At 46.4% G+C, this 17,753-nt stretch overlaps 1 protein-coding gene across 1 annotated transcript; it reads left to right on the top strand.

The window, feature by feature from the left end:
- Positions 1–16,721: 16,721 nt before the first annotated feature.
- PtA15_11A536 (uncharacterized protein) lies at positions 16,722–17,519 on the top strand (the record flags this gene model as incomplete). The annotated part of the gene is made up of 3 exons (XM_053161454.1): positions 16,722–16,925; positions 17,002–17,067; positions 17,169–17,519. The coding sequence occupies 3 exons, from the start codon at positions 16,722–16,724 to the stop codon at positions 17,517–17,519; spliced, it is 621 nt and encodes a 206-aa protein (XP_053025399.1).
- Between the last annotated feature and the right edge of the window lie 234 nt (positions 17,520–17,753).

The following is a 17,753-nucleotide window of genomic DNA, read 5'->3' as shown; positions in this document are numbered from 1 at the left end:
CATAATCCAACAACTGGCCTTGACATTTATTGATAGTCATTGCAAAAGCGCTGGCAACCGGAGACTGGAATCGAGTAAAGGTACAGGTGAACTCCATATATGGTTTGTATTTGAGAGTTATTTGAGGCAATGCTTTAATTTTGCCTGCTCCAGTACCTGTCAAAACTTTGACACACAAAACGGTACAGTGCCGGACACCTCTTCTGTGTTAGGCCCCTGGGGGGGTCCCAAATGTTGAGGCTTGGAAAAATCAGAAGGATTCCCCGAATCCCCCGGGGTTTAGGGGAAAATAGGGGTCGGGGAGAGGGGATGTGAGCCTTGAAGCACGCTCACCGTTGAAGAGTACTTACTCTCAAGAAGCCCATTCGCTCAAATGGCCCCAATGACAAAGGCCCGCCGCGGCCAGATGAAAAGAAAAAGACTTGAAGCTTCTGTTCGACAAAAATTGGCCTCAAATCCATGTAAACACCAATCAAAAAATCTGGTTCAACCTCCATCCATCGAGATTCCCGATGGTAACGACTCGGTCTTATTAGCTTCACCACTCCTGGAAAGCTACCAAGAACTTGATCTTGCAAATGAAACTCAACAAATGCTGAACTGCTGCTGTGATTTTGCTTCGGAGCGACCACTACTGCAGATGATAATTGAGGACGCTGGGCATGTCTGTTTATTTCTTCCCAAGTTCCACTGCGAGTTGAACCTGATTGAACTCTTATGGTCGTACATCAAAAACTGTATGTTTCAAAGTCTAAACACCTCTCCTTTGCTCACAGACGCTGACACTTAATAATATTTAGTTTGTCAAAGGAGCAGCCACAACTGTGGCACTTGGAAAGAATGTCAGGCACTCTTTGAAAGAGCTCGTTGTGCATGCCCTATCAAAATGATCCGAAAATACTTCCAACATGTGGATCGACAACAATCTGCCTACGAACTTGGCCTTGATGCCCACGCAGCCCAAAGAGCTATGAAAAAGTATAAGTCTCATTGGCACATTCCAAAGAATGTGCTGATAGATGTTGACGTGATTTCAGGAAGATGAGAATGTATCTTTCCTCTTTATCTCCGAACCTCGTGAGTCTGCCGAGGACCAAGGCACTGTGACTTGGTCAGTCTCGTATGTATGTATGTACATGTGCTCTGCAGCTGCTGTATATGCATATTATGCATATTCAAGTATGCTATGTGCATAATCCACCCCCACAAAGCCATGAAATTCCCTGTAAGCCCATGGGTCCCAAAATTGGGCCTTGGAAAAAGTGAAACTTTTTTTTGAGTGATCCCACAGACCCGGCAAGATATTTATCAACTTGCCAAGGTCTGTAGAGCTCAAAAATGTCATGTTCATGACTTGTACATGATATGTGTAAATGTTGATAGCAATCAAAAAAAAATTGTAATTTTGCAGGCGTGGCCTTACACAGAAGAGGTGTCCGGCACTGTATGTTCAATGTCAAGGAGGAGAAGCTTTGTTCCATTCGCTAGCCCATCTTCTAAACAGAGGTTTTGCAGTAATACTAAAGGCTGCCCAACTTTCAATTCCAGGCTGTATTCAGGAAAATTGGGTATGTCAATCTTGTTAGGTATTTCTTCAGGCTGAGCTTTTTCAGAGGAATCAGTTATCTGATCAATTGCGGCTGAGATGTGGAGTTTTGATGGTAATAGCCTCAGGCACTGTTTGTTAATCAATTTCACATATTTGTTTAAAGGTGTAATTATTTCTCGTGATTTTTAATACCCTGTCCAAAACTCTTCTGAAAAGTCTTGTCCAGCTGTGGCCAAATCACCATATACAAATTTGATTATGTTGGAGGACAGGACTTTGATTGAACTGTTCCTGAATAGAGACCCAAAAGGCAACTGGATTTGATCTACCAATTCCCTCTGAATTGTACCTTCACCAACATTAAGCTGCCATTTGTTGAACTGGACAGCTCCATTTGGGACTAAGCCAGCCCGAGGGCCCAATAATCAAACATTGCAACGTAAGTGGTATTTCCGGACTTTGTTCCACAATGAAGAATTTAACATGCATAATTTAGATTGTGAGAACATGTCCCCCAACTTAAAAACAGGTAAAGTTTTTCAAAAATCTCCACCAAAGATGACCTTGACACTGCCAAACGGAACATCCCACCCCTTCAAATCACAAAAAGACCTATCCACTGCTTCTAACAAGAGTCAATTCTGCATTGAAATCTTGTCCCACACAATCAAGTCTATTTGATCCAGGTCCTGGCGCAGAGCTGATCTGTTGAAACTCGAGCGCAACTAGCGCATCTCGCAACTCAACGCGCAGCAATCCATCAACCGGTTTCTCTCATCAATTCAGACCTAACTTGGCTTATTGACTTAACAACTCGCAACTCGCCTGTATTCCTTTCCTCATTGATCTCCAAACCCACAATCAATCATCAAGATTCAATCCCACGATCAAGACACCATCATCGACTCTTTCAGTTGAACTCTTCCCCTCGCTTGCGCGCATCAAGTATTGGCGAAGCCTTAACTTGGACAGTCTTTCTGGCTTCCAACTTGGTGAATAATTGATCCATTGCATTCTCAATCTTGTCTCGACTTTCCCTCAATAACTCGGTCATCGATACTAACTCATTTCTTTCTTATAGTCCTATTGTTCTAGATCGTGTCTGTTCTCATTACCTCTCTCTTACAGCTTGTTACCTAAATCCCTAGGGTTTGTTTTCTTTCTTTGTTAATCTTCTCTCCTCGCATTCCGCTTGCCAACTAATCAACACCAATTCACCGTACAGTCTCATCCCTTCTTCCTACATCCAGTCTCCTGTTGTCCTCAACTTATTCCCTAAATTCTAGTGCCGGGTTGGTTTTCATTTCTTGTTTTTATGCTTTTATCCTGTTGATTCATTGTCTTACAAAAATCTTCTTTAGTTCTGGTTTTGGTTCTTAGAAATAAAGTCTTAGCTCTCTTATGATCGAGGTTCCCATGTGCATACTGAGGTAGAGTTGACTTTCAAGGGAATTTTGAACTTCGCATGTGCTATGGTTGTGTTATGTAATACCAGAGAAGCAATACCTGAGGAAACAATGGCAGCTAACCGGAGTCCTTTTGCAGTATAGTGGTTGATCAAAGGGGTCATGAAAAAAGTCTTCCCAGTTCCGCCAGGGCCATCTATATATGCTAGGTAAGGTCCGTGTCTTTGAAATTCTTTGATGATACCGTTGACGATTACCTGCTGGTCTTGGATCAGTTGCTCATAATTCTCTTGGTACCTTTCAGCAAAAATGTAGCTCAGTTGAGTCTGCAATTACAAAGTTGGAGCAAAGTCTGGCCATGAATTACGCCCAGGGCAGGTTAAACCCTCGTCCTTGAGAGACTTTGAGTTCTTTGCCAGCTGAGACTCAATTCTGAATGATGTTAACGCAATACAGTTATCCGGAGTAGGCTCACTACTGGAAGGGCTGTTGCAGAGACTGTATTTAAAATCATTGCCTAGTAAATCTATATATTTGTCCAAGAGCCATTGAGGTTTTTCCTGTGGACTGTAAACAAGAATGAGGCAGAAAAGGGCTTGCAACCCGTCACCCAACATCCACAATGAGGCTTCCTCAATACAAGTTTCATAATGTTCATCTGAAGCTAGAAGTCCTAAGGATTCGGCAGCGGCGCGGAACTTTGTGTTGGTTGTTCCATGAACAGTTTGGAGATCTTGAGTGCTCTTTGGTCCTCTCACGTGGAGAAGCAGAAGTCTCAGATAATATTGCTTTCCTTGAGAAATTTTTGCAAAGTAAATCCTTCCCACAGCTTCAGAGGCAATGACTCTGGGTTTCCATTGCTTATTTTCTGTCCAGGTAAAGTACTTCAGAATGTCTTGGTAAAGGCAGTCCTCCAATAGTCAGGATATGCGTTGTTGGTCGGAATGCCTTTGGGAACTTGTATTTACATCTTTCATCCTTCCAGCAGTTGGATTTGACACCGCAGGGTCCGTGGAGCATGTTCCTGGTGAAGCACTTGCCACCAGCCACATCCCAGCTTGTCTCCAATGCCCTGCTGTTGCTGCCCCCCAATCATCCGCCACCGCCAACCATACACCCGTTCTCACTGCCTTGGGCAGTATCACCAGGGGGGGAATGGTTGCACTCTCCAGAAAGTGCCAGATGGTAACTTCTTTCAGAAAGGCTGCCAGATGTGAGTTGTGCCTCAGCTTTAACTCAGTCATGTGCTAACTTGATGTTATGTTCAACTGATATCAATCTCTGCTTTAGTCATGCTTGTATAATCTGGTAAGTTAACATCACAGCATGATGATGTGGCAATTGAGATACTTCCATATTTTCCTCTGTAACTATCAAACATGCCATTTGTTGCAGCAGTGCAATTCATGCTTAGCCATAGATATTACACAAATTAATCCTTGGCAAGTACTCTGCACCCATAGGGGAGTACTTTCAGGCTCACAACAACCACTCATCTACAGGTGCCAGGTGCAGGTGCACGTTCTGGGATCTTGGGTTGAACAACATGCAAGTATTTGATACAAGTACTTGCCATACCCCTGTGACCCGTGAGTTGTCTTGTTTGCACCACCTTTTTACTGTTGGATTACACCTTATAATACAACAGTACAACTGCCCTGCTGCAAGTCAAATTGACCTCTGAGGCTCTGGTTGGAGGAATTCCAACAATTACACAGCTCTGACTGGAGGAATGCCTCCAATCACAGGTTGCCTCCTCAATTGTACATAGGGATTCCTCCGGTCAAAAAGGTGTACTGCCTATTTGGCTGGAGGAATCCCTCTGGCTGAGGAGGCATAACCCCTTGGCCAGAGTGATTCCTGTCAAAGAGCTATGTACATCTCTTTGACAAGAGATATCCCTCTGGTCAAGCAGGTGTACATATCTCTTTGACCGGTGTAAGACTCAAAAGCAGTTGTGAAACCCTTTTGCTAAATGGAGAAGGGGATGATGGAGGTGCAAAACTCTGCCCTTCTATACTATCAGATAACAAGACCCACCAAGCTAAGCTTGGAAAGTTTTAATCAAGTGATAGGTCTGGTCTAGTTCCAGATGAAGTTGTTCGATGACAGGTATGTGAGAGTTGAGAGGGTTTATGATGATGGAAAGGGTGAAAGTTGACTTGATGTTTCTGGTGGGGGTTGAACACAGGTCCTTGAGAGGGTGATATAAGAAGTTGAGAAGAGTGTCTGGACTGAGGAGGGTATATGTCTTAGTTGCGAGTTGAACCAGGAACCGGGTAACTCGTGACAGGTGTGTGATATACAACCAGTGATATGAGAGTATGAGAATATGAGAGTGAGCTCAGTGGTTATTGCAGATAAGAGGGATGATATGGTATGTTATAAAAGTGTAAGGGTGATGATAATGGCTAATGGGTGATATCTGTATAACTGGTGGGTACTGAACTGAGGAAAAACAACTGGGGGGGGGGGGGAGAGAGCTCCTTATATAGACAAATGTGAGGGATTTTAGCTACAAGGGGGACCCTGGATGAGGGATTTTAGCTGGTGGGCTGCATACAAGTGGTGTCAGAAGATACTAAATACAGACAAAAAGTGGGGTGAGAAATGAAAGATGAGGTCATACTATGCAAGGAGTGCATAAACAAAGCGGGGAAATGTCAAATACAGGGGTACCTCATGCAAGGGGTGCATGAGTGGTGTCAGACTAATGCAAGGAGTGGAGAAATGGGGTCAGAAGACTGCATGCAGCTGCAAGGGGTGCTTAAATGAGGCGGGGACATGTCAAATACAGAGGAAATGGGGTTGGTCCCCTGCATAAGCAGTGGAGATAAGAAGGATGGAAAAGATTATGTGTTTGGCTGTGTCTGAGTATGTGTATACCTGGGAAAGGTGACTTGAGGGGTGTGACAGGTTAATGACTGAGGCTGGCCGTGCCCATGAGGGTCCAAGAGGGTGTAACTTCCAATCCAGCGGGGTTCCAGTGACACTTCCAGTGGTGACTAGGGGTAAAATTTGCCGTAGAATACATTTCTGAGGTCCATTTGGTGGTATCTTGAGGCCTAGGTTGAGTAAATATATGTATGAGAAAAAACTTTTGATTTTTCACTTTTCCGTCTACCACACTGTGACATGAGGGAGTCTGAATACAGTGCTGTTGTATTTTCTAAACATGTGATCTCAGATGGGTCGGCCAAGGTTGAGCTTCAGACTGGTTTTTGCTTGAAGTCCAGGAACCGACGGTTGAGAAGTTCAAGACAATCCTTGACCTCTTTGCTTTTGGCTCCAAAGACCAGCTCCAAAACATGGATCCGAAAGCATGGATGAATAAGAGTGGCAAGTATCAGCGTCTCACAGTCCATCGCCTCCGCCAAGTACTTTTCAACCCGCTTGAGCATGGCATAGTACATTGGATACAATGGGTCCTTCTCTTCGGCGCAATCAAGCTTTCCGGATAGCTGCTCCTGAAGCTCCAAATATTTAGGAATCACGTGCGCCCCGGTGGGCTGATTCCCTTCCATTTGTGCGGTAAGCGTAACAAAAACCTGTCAATGGTTGTATGATCAGTGGCAGTCAAGTTGTGTAACTCAATTGAGAATACACACCTCAAGCTCGCGGTTTAATTTGTCAATCCAAACCCAATCCCAAGGAGAAAAATGCACGTTGTCAAATACCCCGGTTTCTTCCTGGGCTTGATCTTCCTTGAGAAGTGCGTCAATTACTTCTTGGGCTTCAAGTGCTTTGCGGTGGCTCTCGTTGTAAGACTCAAAAGTGGTTGTGAAACCCTTTTGCTGAATGGAGAAGGGGATGATGGAGGTGCAAACTCTGCCCTTCTATACTATCAGATAACAAGACCCACCAAGCTAAGCTTGGCAAGTTTTAATCAAGTGATAGGTCTGGTCTAGTTCCAGATGAAGTTGTTCGATGACAGGTATGTGAGAGTTGAGAGTGAGTTCAGTAGTTATTTGCAAATATAAGGGTTGTAGTGATGTGTGGTGGTGATGGAAAGTGTGAAGGGTGGTATGTAAATAACTGGGGAGTACTGAGCTGAGGGAAAAACAACTGGGGGGGGGAGAGAGCTCCTTATATAGACAAATGTGAGGGATTTTTGAAAGAAATGGAGCAACTAAGAGTTGTTATATTGCTAGTTAGACTCTGCTTAAACTAGATACAATTCTTGTATATTTGCTAATTATAAACTGTGGGAAATGGTTTTTACCTAAGAGCGGATTGTAGTCCTTCTCTAGCTAAAACAGGTTCCTGAGTGGATACTGAGTAGTATCTGAGATCACGCGGAGCGTGTACTGTCGGGTTGAGTAAGCTGGGGGATAACTGCGCATGGCATCAGTATCTGGTCATGGAAGACTGGAGCGGACTCAAGCTAAGTCGCTCTTACGCTAATTTGCCTTGTTGGGCTACGAGCCTACACTGTCGGCAATGCGTCGGGATAGACGGGCAGAAGAACTGTGGTCTGCAATAGAGCATACACGTTCATGTCAGCACCGTCTATTCTGGTGCATGGGCTCTGCAGAAGGAGCTACTCACCTGCGGTCGATGCCGGGGTTATTCGCTCTCTGAGGCTGGGGCCGTTTTGGCTTGGGTGTGCTTCGGCGCTGTTTGTACTGAAGAGTTTACACTTCTATCAGTTATCATGCCTCAGCTACACCTGGACCAGCCTGCAATACGTACCTTGAAGATCGTTCGCAGTGCTTGGTCTGTATCGGCTCTTCGTCTGATGACGTGGCTGTTTGGGACGAAGGAGTCAGCTGTTAGCTTTATCCATCCGTCTGGGCAGCATGCATATGCATGCGCCTGGGGAGAGGTCACTGACCTATCTCCTTGGATGAGTTAGGTTTCATCTGGAGCCCTCTTTGCCTCTTGGGCGCGGGGTCTAAGTCCGGATCCTCACAATTTTAGCTACAAGGGGGACCCTGGATGAGGGATTTTAGCTGGTGGGCTGCGTACAAGTGGTGTCAGACTAATGCAAGGAGTGCAAAAATGGGGTCAGAAGACTGCATGCAGCTGCAAGGGGTGCATAAATGAGGCGGGGACATGTCAAATACAGAAGAAATGGGGTTGGTCCCCTGCATAAGCAGTGGAGATAAGAGGGATGGAAAAGAGTATGTGTTTGGCTGGGTCTGAGTATGTGTATACCTGGGAAAGGTGACTTGAGGGTTGTGACAGGTTGTTGACTGGGGCTGGCCGTGTCCATGAGGGTCCAAGAGGGTGTAACTTCCAATCCAGCAGGGTGACTAGGGGTAAAATTGGCCGTAGAATCCATTTCTGAGGTCCATTTGGTGGTATCTTGAGGCCTAGGGTGAGTAAATATATGTATGAGGAAATACTTTTGATTTTTTCACTTTTCCGTCTACCACATCGTATTTCACATTCCAGCGGATCCCGTAACCCGCAATCAATGGCGCCACCTTAACACCCATCTTGTTGGCCATGCGATTGAAACTTGCTTGCTGAGCTGCAGACCGGGTGATTTGTTTGATCACAACATCCAACTTTGTCGTAAGTGCTTGAAGCATGGTTGTATTTGCATGTTTTTCTGTGACTGGTTCATCGTCAGGATCAATTTCGGAAGCTGGAGTGGGAGTGGGAGCCACATTGGTATCAGACAGCTCATCATCAGCATTACCGTAGTCGCTTTGAGAAGCGCAATCGTCTTCAATCAGACTTGTTGTGGCCATTGGGTCCAAATGAACGCCCAAGGCTGAACCAGACAACTCCAAGCATAAAGTTTCAACTGCATCCTTGTCTTCCTCAACAAGTCTCCCTAGAACGGGGAAAAATCCAAGGACCAACTCCTTGGCTTTTGCTGGGGGAAGCGTTTTCAGTGATAAAGAGGCCAGGCCGGCATTCACAATCAGCGCTAGCTTTTGACAGAAGCAGCGGAAATGCATGGTCATCAGATCCCACGAGCTGGTCTCCGGTGGTTTGTTGGCGTATATCAAGCTATACATCTCGCTGGCCATAGTGTTGTTGTTTGAACCGGAATCAGTAGTCTGTGCCAACATTTTTTGGAACAGTTTTTTTTTGTTGAGGAGGCTAGCAATCGGCCGTGCAAGTAAATGTCCATGATGCTTCCATGGAATCATCTTGAGAGTTAAATGTTGGACTGTGTACTCCCAGTCCGAATTGATGTAAGCCACCGCGGCCCCAATGAATGCAAATCTGTTCCCCTTTGTTGTCCATATGTCATGGATAAGGGTGAACTTTGTATCAAGGTTCTTCATAGAAAATTACATGCTACCAATCAGTATCAAAAAGCAAAATTTAATGAATAGCAAGCACATGTAGCGTACATTTAAATGATCAAACACATTTTTTTTCAACATTGAGTAGAGTCTCTTTGACTCATTGGCCGACCAACGCCGTACAAACAGAATGGCCTTGTTGTTTGCATACAGAAAAGCTGCACGAAGGTACGGATCTTCAATCCGTGTCCATGGCAGCAACACTGCAAGAGCTACGCTTCGCTAAGAAAAGCGGCGCTTTTGCGTAGCGAAGCGGAAACACGCTACTCTGGATCCAGAGTAGCGTTAGCGCTAGCGGAAAATCGCTACTTTGAGCGGTAGCGAAGCGCCAGAACCGCTACTGCAGTTTTGGCCTGCGCGTAGCGAAGCGCTTTTTTTTGCCGCTTTGCTACAGTATAGCGCAGCGGAAAAATTGATGCTTTTTGGCGCTAATAGCGCTTTTTAGCGCCAAAAGCGTAGCGGGAATGTCTGCCTTCTGGTGGAAAATGCCAGAAATAGTACACAAACATCAATCCTCCATCATTTTATGATGTGCAGTATTGTTGTTTGAATGGTGCTATGGTAGCACAGCAAAATCGCTACAGTAGCGTTTTTTCCGCTACTATAGCGAGCAGCGTAGCGAATTGCCGCTACTCTGCGCTAAAAAAAGCGTGCTATTTTCTTTAATTTTTTCCCCTTAAAAAATGTAGCGAATAGCGAAGCGCCAAGTCCGCTACAAAAAGCTTAGCGAAGCAAGGCTAAAACCGCTACGCTTTCGCTACGCTGCCGCTTTTTGTAGCGTAGCTCTTGCACTGTTGATGGCAGCGCCTGGCGAATCTGCCATATCATAATCAACTGGTTGAGAACCCGGTTAACAAATGATGGCTTGACCTGAAGAAATCCACTAATTACGGTTTGCTTCGGATCACCCCCAACCTTAGCTTCAGCGAGATTGCGTTAGGCAACGGAGGGTGGTAATTTTGCACCAGCTTCCTTGGCTTTTGATTGGTTGACGCAGCCAACACTTTTGTTTTCCGACTGAGTGGAACCGTCCCGATGGACCTTCAAGTTGCCATTTGAGGTCGGGTGCGCACGGACAACGGTTTGACACCATTTGCAGCGGTAGTTAATCTGAGTGTTGGGCTTGTCATTTTTTTTCCAAAAAGGTTTGTCATAAAAATCAAGGATATGATCAAACTCCTTTTCTATTTTCCTCTTAGCTTCGCGAGGCTGAATTTTGATAGATTCATCTGATTCCTGACTATAGTCATAGTCTTCAACAGTCGTGTTCGCCTAATCAAAACATTCAAGACAAATCAATCACAAAAGCTTTAATCACCCAATCTTTTAATCAATGGAAATCATATTCACACGCCTAGATGCCTTTTTGCTTGGTTTCTTTGGCTTCGTCTTCTTTTTTCTGACAATAGCAGGCGCCACTTCAGTTGTAGAGGACTCGTCTTCAATGATTTGCTTTTTCTTGGGCTTATCTTTTGATTTGGATGGGCCCGTTGACTGAGCAGATTCCGAACCGGGGGCTGCCGGCGTTTTGGCTGATTTCGTTAAACTGACACAAGAATCTGAGACTGTTGGAATCATGTTTGGCTCCGCAACCACCAATGATGCTCTTTTTGAACGGCGGAGTTGAGACTGGTCAGTTGCGTATCCACTAGCATCCAGGTCTTCGGTACCTTTCTCTGACTGAGTTCTGGGGTTCATCTTGGATGCAGTTAAGAAGATAAAGCTGATAGCAAAGTTTCACAAAACCAAGAGTGTTTGGATTTACTGGTGATTGGCAAGCAACAGGGGAGCGCGATTTCAAAAATTTCTAAGCTTCAATGACAGGGGGGAGTTGCTGGGATTAGAAGCGCCAAGGCCCAACACAGTCAGTTGTACTGTTGGATTCCGCGGAATCCAACAGTACAACTGTGTGGGTACTGTGCCCGAAACATTTCAGATAGAAGAATGCAGGGGTAAGCTGACACTCAGCGGTATGTAGAACACTTCCCCAGGGTAAAGCACAATACTGGGCGTTATGGCGCGTTAGTGGCGCTACGGTACCCAGAAATAAATAAATAAAACTATAAGATTGTGATACAATATGGAATGCTAAGGATTCCTGTCGTTAATAATTACCGTAACAATGGTTTACAGTAACGGGACTATTTACAATATGAAAAAACACTCAATAACGTATCATATCGTAACTACCCAGTGTTGCCGGCGGTGACGCCTCCCCTACCGGTGCGTCACGCTGGCATCTCACTGGGGCGGCCATCTGGCGCCCAGGTTGGTGGCATATCAGTGGCGCCACCTATTCCCACAGTCCCGGTGACGCCCCCTAGCATGACAGAGTGGCGCCTGTACGGCCCTGGGTCCCTGTCACGCCACCGTGGTGCATGGAGTGCTGGGACGCCAGCTGGACGCATTGGCTTTTCCCAATCTGCCCCGCTGTGTACTCAGAGGGCCGTTCTGGCGCCTGTTCTTGGCCTGATTGGGGGAAGAAAGGCGTCAAGGCAAGCATGAGGCGTGTGCGTGGCGGTAACAACAGTTGGATTGCAACATGTGTGGAAGGTTTTGGTTGGGTGGGACTGGATGGCGTAGTGTTGGAGAGGATAGGGTGGTCATGGCGCTGGATGGGGCAAGAGTCACAACTCACCGCTCTTGGATGGCTGAGCTTGAATATTTAAGGAGGGGGCTGCTGTCAATTGTCCCCCCAGGGGTTCCGGTTTCATCCTGGCCCCTCCCTGCAGGCCCCCTACTTTGCTTGGATAGGCCCCTGCTTGAGAATAAAAAATGCTGGCCCTTTTTTGCTTGTTGCACTGTCACAAGCTGAAGGGTCCATCCATGGCACATAGTGTTCGGGGGTAATCTATTCAACAGTGGCCATCATGTGGCTGCACACTAAAACCTAGATCTTTTTTGCCACATTTTTGTGGATTTAATAAACTTGGATCATGATGTGGGCTTCTGCAGGACTTCATCCCTTCTGAGTACAGCGGCAAAGCCGCCTTGGCCTCCAGTGTATGTACATAGCTTGATGGACCAACTGAAGAAATATTTACACATTCTGAAGCTTATAATACATGATTGATATCCAAGTTTATTAAAACCACGGTTTCACAGAAACTGACTTCATGGGTTCATGCTGCATTTCATTGAAATTGCAGGCAGAAGAAATTAAAAGTTTGAAATCTGTGTTCCTTAAGTTTAAAAAGTTTAAGTTTTTTTTTCAGTGCAGAGTTTATGGTTTGTTTGAGTTTAAATCATTGTTTTTGTGTGTTTTGATTGTGTTCAAATGTTTTTGTTTTTTGTGAGTTCCAAGTTTAAATGTTTTTGTGTTGTGTGAGTTCAAAGTTTAAATTTTCTTGTTTTTTGTGAGTTTAAAGTTTAAATTGTTAAAGTTTTGTTTGGGTTTGGCATTTTTGTTTTTCGAAATCAAGAAGGGGCCTACTCAAATGAAATAGGGGGCCTTCAGGGAGGGGGTGGACAAAACCAGATCCCCTGGGGGGACAAACAGCTTCCCCCCCAGCCCTTTAAGTATACGACCAAACTCACACACACTGGGCCCTGACATCCTTCAAACCAAAACTTAACAACTTGGTTTTCAGGGCCCTGCGGCCTGTACAGGCCTGTACACACTCATCCGAGTGTTTAAAGGTCAGCTTGAGAGCTTTAATCCTCAAGATGATCAGTCAGGTGGCTGTGAGTACATGTCATACGACAGAATGGATTGGCTCCAGTGTGTTGGCCAATAACCTTTCTCGGCCATTCGCACAACATCTTCAGTCAGCGTTTTCAAAACATCTTTGAATTGACGCTTCCGACTCGCTATAGCCAACCATTAATTGCAACTAGTCACGTACCCAAATCTTCGACTAGTGCGATCAGGATAGGGAAGATAGGATCGAGTCCCAACCATCTCTTTCTAGTTCTTTGAGATTCAACTCATCGTCACATAACCTTTTGGCGCATAATCTTGTAGCACTTAACCTCTCCTTTGCTCCTGATTAGTTAGCAGCCCATACTCATCAAAACTCGCACGACTCGACAGGCACCGCTGTCATCTAAACACCTTATGCCATCTCCCTTGTTTCATTATGCTTTACCCGCTTGTGCGCGCGTCTACTATATGTACTGCCGCGAGTTGTATGATTTCTTCCCCTCATCAAAATAAGATTATTGTTGTTAGCACCTTAAGAATTTGCCTTCTGCAAACTTTGTCACTTCGAATCCCTTCTAGTGTTCTGACTTAAAGAACTCAAGTTATCCAAAGCTTAAAACCTCCGAAGTAAGAAATTACTTATCTTCCTTCTTCAAAGTGCCCACCCGCCTGCCTGTACCAAGTGCCGTGTGACAGTACAGTTGCGAGGGGCATATTACTGTACAGATTAAACCCCCGGGGGTCCCTGGTTCGGAATTTTGGGATCTGGGAGGAAAAAATAAAACAGGAGATTCAGCCTAATTTGGCAGGATCTGACACTGATTTTCTGAATGAACAACCTCTTGGATGGTCTTGAGTCTTGAAGAGAAGCAGTCGGCGACGGCCGTGTGTGGATCAAAATTGTGTGAAGGGTGCTGAGAGGTGAAGAGGGCACTCGGACTCTGTAGCTATGGGCTGATGAGTGCTTGGACAGGCTTGGACCCCATGGCTATGGGTTTATGAGATCCTTAGTCATTGACTTACAGGCTATAAACCCATAATTATGGGTTTATGGCATGTACTTAGCATTGGGTTCGTAATGTAGGGGCCAAAAAAAAAACTGGCTGGTCAGAAATCTTAGCCCGGATAGAACTAGAATCTACAGCCTCCAAAAGGCCCAAAACTATCATTTACATGTTATATTAAGCACATATGCATGGGCTTAATTTGGCCCGCGTTTCAGATCTGATTTTGCGGGCGAGGCCATACAGTAATATGCCCCTCGCAACTGTAATTGTGTCCTCACTTGCCGGGGAGGCATCCTCCCCGAGGTCTCCATCTTGTCTTAATGCCAGTCTGTAGTGGTATTGGGCTCACACCTCTCAACAACCGGTACAGACCGGCATTGAGCAGATTCACTCCTCTGCGATGACTGGTCTGTGCCGGTCATTGAGGGGAGTCATAGCTCTTGATGACCGGTATGTGCGGTCATCAAGGGAGGTAACACCTCTTGATGACCGGAACAGCCTGGCATCGAGGAGATTTGTACCTCTTGATGGCCGCTCTGTACCGGTCATCAAGGGGACTCCGCAGTATATTACCCGTCAATGGCCGGTCCAACTGGTCATCGAGGGGTCTCTCACCTCCCAAAGACCGGTTGGACCGGCCATCAAGGGGTCACACACCTCTTGATGAATGGTTGGACCGGCCATCGAGGGGTCTCATACCTCTTGATGGCCGGTCGGTACCGGTCATCGAGGCCCCAAGGGGACTCCGCAGTACAGTACTACACCTTGATGACCAATTGGTGCCGGCCGTTGAGGGGTCCCTCACCTCCCAATGAGCGGTCGGACCAGCCATTGAGGGGTCTCACACCTCTCGATGGCTGGTCGGTACCGGTCATTGAGGGATCTCACACCTCTCAATGGCCGGTCTGTACCGGTCATCAAGGGGCCTCACACCTCTCGATGACCGGTTGGACCGGCCATCAAGGGGTCTCATAGCTCTCGATGGCCCGTTGGTGCCGGCCTGTGCCGGCCATTGATCTCTCACCTCGCAATGACCAGTCGGACCGGCCATTAAGGGGTCTCACACCTCCCAAAGACTGATCTGTACCAGCCATTGACGGATTGCACACCGCTCAATGACTGGTCTGTACTGCTCATTGAGAGAGTTGCACATTAGCGGGTCATCAAGTGGGGTGTGCCCTGCTTGATGACTACTCCAGTTCATATTTGCACACTGGAGTGCAAAGCCAAAATCAGGGTGGGGTGCATCCCATTTTGGTGTATTTTGGAGTGCCTAGGCATGTGCTCCAACAAACATGGAGTTAAGAGTAAAATAGGCCCTCCAGATTTTTTGGAGGACCACCTTCCTAACCCACCCCCCCCCCCCCCCCCCCCCCAAAGCCAAAAATTAGTACAAGTTTGGAGTACATTTAGGCTCATTCTATTGTTAATTCAGAGAATAATTTGACATCAATTCAAAGGTACATCTACAGTTGCGCCCGGCATTCTACTGTACAGAGCTACCCGCAAAACTTGAAACCCCAACTGGGTTGGGGGTCCAGCACTCTAACAGAGTATATTTTTGGAGTCTACAGAGTGTTTAGATTCCAAATCTAAAGTGGCAACCAATTTGGTCCAGCCAATTTTGTTTTTTTTTGTTTGTTCAAGGCCCATATTTTGGGACCCACCTCTCAGATACGCATAAGTACATATGTATGGGCTCCTAAACCCATACTTATGCCTTCTGGTTGGGCACTAAACCCACACATAGAGGCAGAAACTGTCATGCAGTGCTTTCAGGAGTGTCTGGTGGGTCTAAAACCATAGCTAGGACACCATACCATGTCCCAGCCGCCCAAAAAAACGTGAAAAAACTGTATTTTTCAGGTTTTGGGCCCCAAAATTTGGGACCAGCCAAAAACCTTGTACAGTGGAATTCTGTGTGCAACTGTACAGCCTAAAGACCAGTCTGAGAGAACTTGGGGATCTCAATCATAGAAATATATTCCACCTCCTTGTGGATTATATAAAACTTTGAAAACAGTACTCTGGTCAGATCAATGTCTACAATCAATTAATCTCTTTCCAAAGTATGTGTGTATATCCTGGGGAAGAGGATTTCAATTTTCAGACTTAGGCTAGGAGTATAATTGTGGCATCATCCAAGTTTATTAAAGCCTCTGAATCACAAAACAAAAATTCAAGGGTTTCCCCTACAAATATCCAAAAATTTCATAAAAGAATCATGGGTTTCCCCTCTATAACTTCCGGAAAAAAAACATAAAGGGTTTTCCCTCTACAAATGCCAAAACAACAAAAAAACATAATTTTACAACTATAACCTGCAACCAGCCACCTAACATCAGCAAGCTGACGCACCGTGGCCCACTGTCCATCCCTGTCTAGCAGGGTTAAAAAACAGTGAGAGGATGACCCCCAGCGCGCCGCATTGAAGGCATTATGCAAAGGGGGGCCAACGAGTTTAGCCCCTCAAACTGCGCAAGTGCAACAGCGGAGGGGGTGAGGCCAAACCGCACGCTGGATGTACAGCGGCAGAGGACGCCCTGGGGATTATCCAAACTCAAGGGCACCTCTTTTTATACCCGTTCCAGTTCCCCCAGCAAGCTCGCATTGGCTTCCTCACCTTGGCCCTGCATGCTAAGTACATATCCTTGGCGACGATGCCACCGCCACGCCGCTGATGCATCTTTGACTGCTACTAAAATACCTGGAAAACCGTTGACCAACAAAAGAAGCCTCTCCCCGCCCCAGAAAACCTGAACTCAACCGCCCCCACCCACCGCCGTTGGCGCCTAGGACAACCGTGCCCAAGACAACGGTAGGCAGCGCGACGATGAGGAAGAAGCCAACATGCCTTTTAAATGTATATCTGTGTCTGCTCTGATTGTCGTCTTGGCCTTCGCGAATGTAGCGCTCGGAACACCAATTCCTAACCACCTCAATGGCGCTCCAAATGATGCGCACTTCGCTGCTTCATCCCACGAATCCATGGGCTTGGCTCAACACCAGGAACGCTCTTTGGGGCTTGTGGCCCGAGACCAGGATGCCGGCAGTGTGAGCTTGTCTACTTTCCGCCTGCGCGACTGTACAATGTACCCTGACACTAATACTGTCGTTCGACCTCTTTCAGAAGGCAAAAGAAGCTGACGCCGGAGCTGCCAAACAAGCCAATGGACAAGTAGCTAATAAGGACAACGTGAGTTTTGATTTGAGTTTCTGGTCTTGCGACTAAAATATTTTGAAGCGGCAGCTGACAAACCTGCCTCCATGGAATTGCTCTTCATTTTACTGTTCCAGAACAAGGAGAATGGCGCAGACCAGAATAGGTCGGCGACAAGGTATATTGCTGCTCCTGGCTCGAATCAGATGTCTATTCCGGTCGCTCCGGCAGGCTACAATCTGTTTGCACAGTCGATCAATCAACTCGGCACACAGAACGGATACTTTCTCTCCGACGTCTTGCTCGAGAGAACCCTCATTGACTTCCCCGAAGACTTTCTCTCCACCATCATCATCCTCTTCAGGCTTTTGGCCGAATTTTATCCCACCCAATTGGCGTCTTGGGTCCCCTCAGTCATCGAACGTTTGCCCCCCAAGGTCGCCACTATGCCTGATAAGGAGAGATTCCTCCTTGCTTTTAAACAGTAAGCCTCGTCTCTGCTAAAATAGATCAAAGCCGCGCTTCCCACTCGTGTCCAGCATCCAAACCCGATGGCCATCAAGAGCGGGCCTGAGAAGCCCAAGACTGTTGGCAACAGTCGGCGGAGCGTGGGCGGCGGCCTATTCCCGCAGTGAAATGTGTCTTTGCCAAAGCAACAAGCTCCACTCTACCCTCCCCCCGCTCGCAAACCTCCCGGGATGAATTAACGGTCTGATCTGCTC

The sequence above is a fragment of the Puccinia triticina genome, chromosome 11A (assembly GCF_026914185.1).
Source record: "Puccinia triticina chromosome 11A, complete sequence".
Classification (NCBI taxonomy): Eukaryota; Fungi; Basidiomycota; class Pucciniomycetes; order Pucciniales; family Pucciniaceae; genus Puccinia; species Puccinia triticina.
The sequence above is the reverse complement of the archived record's forward strand: the minus strand, read 5'-3'. Positions and strand labels throughout refer to the sequence as shown.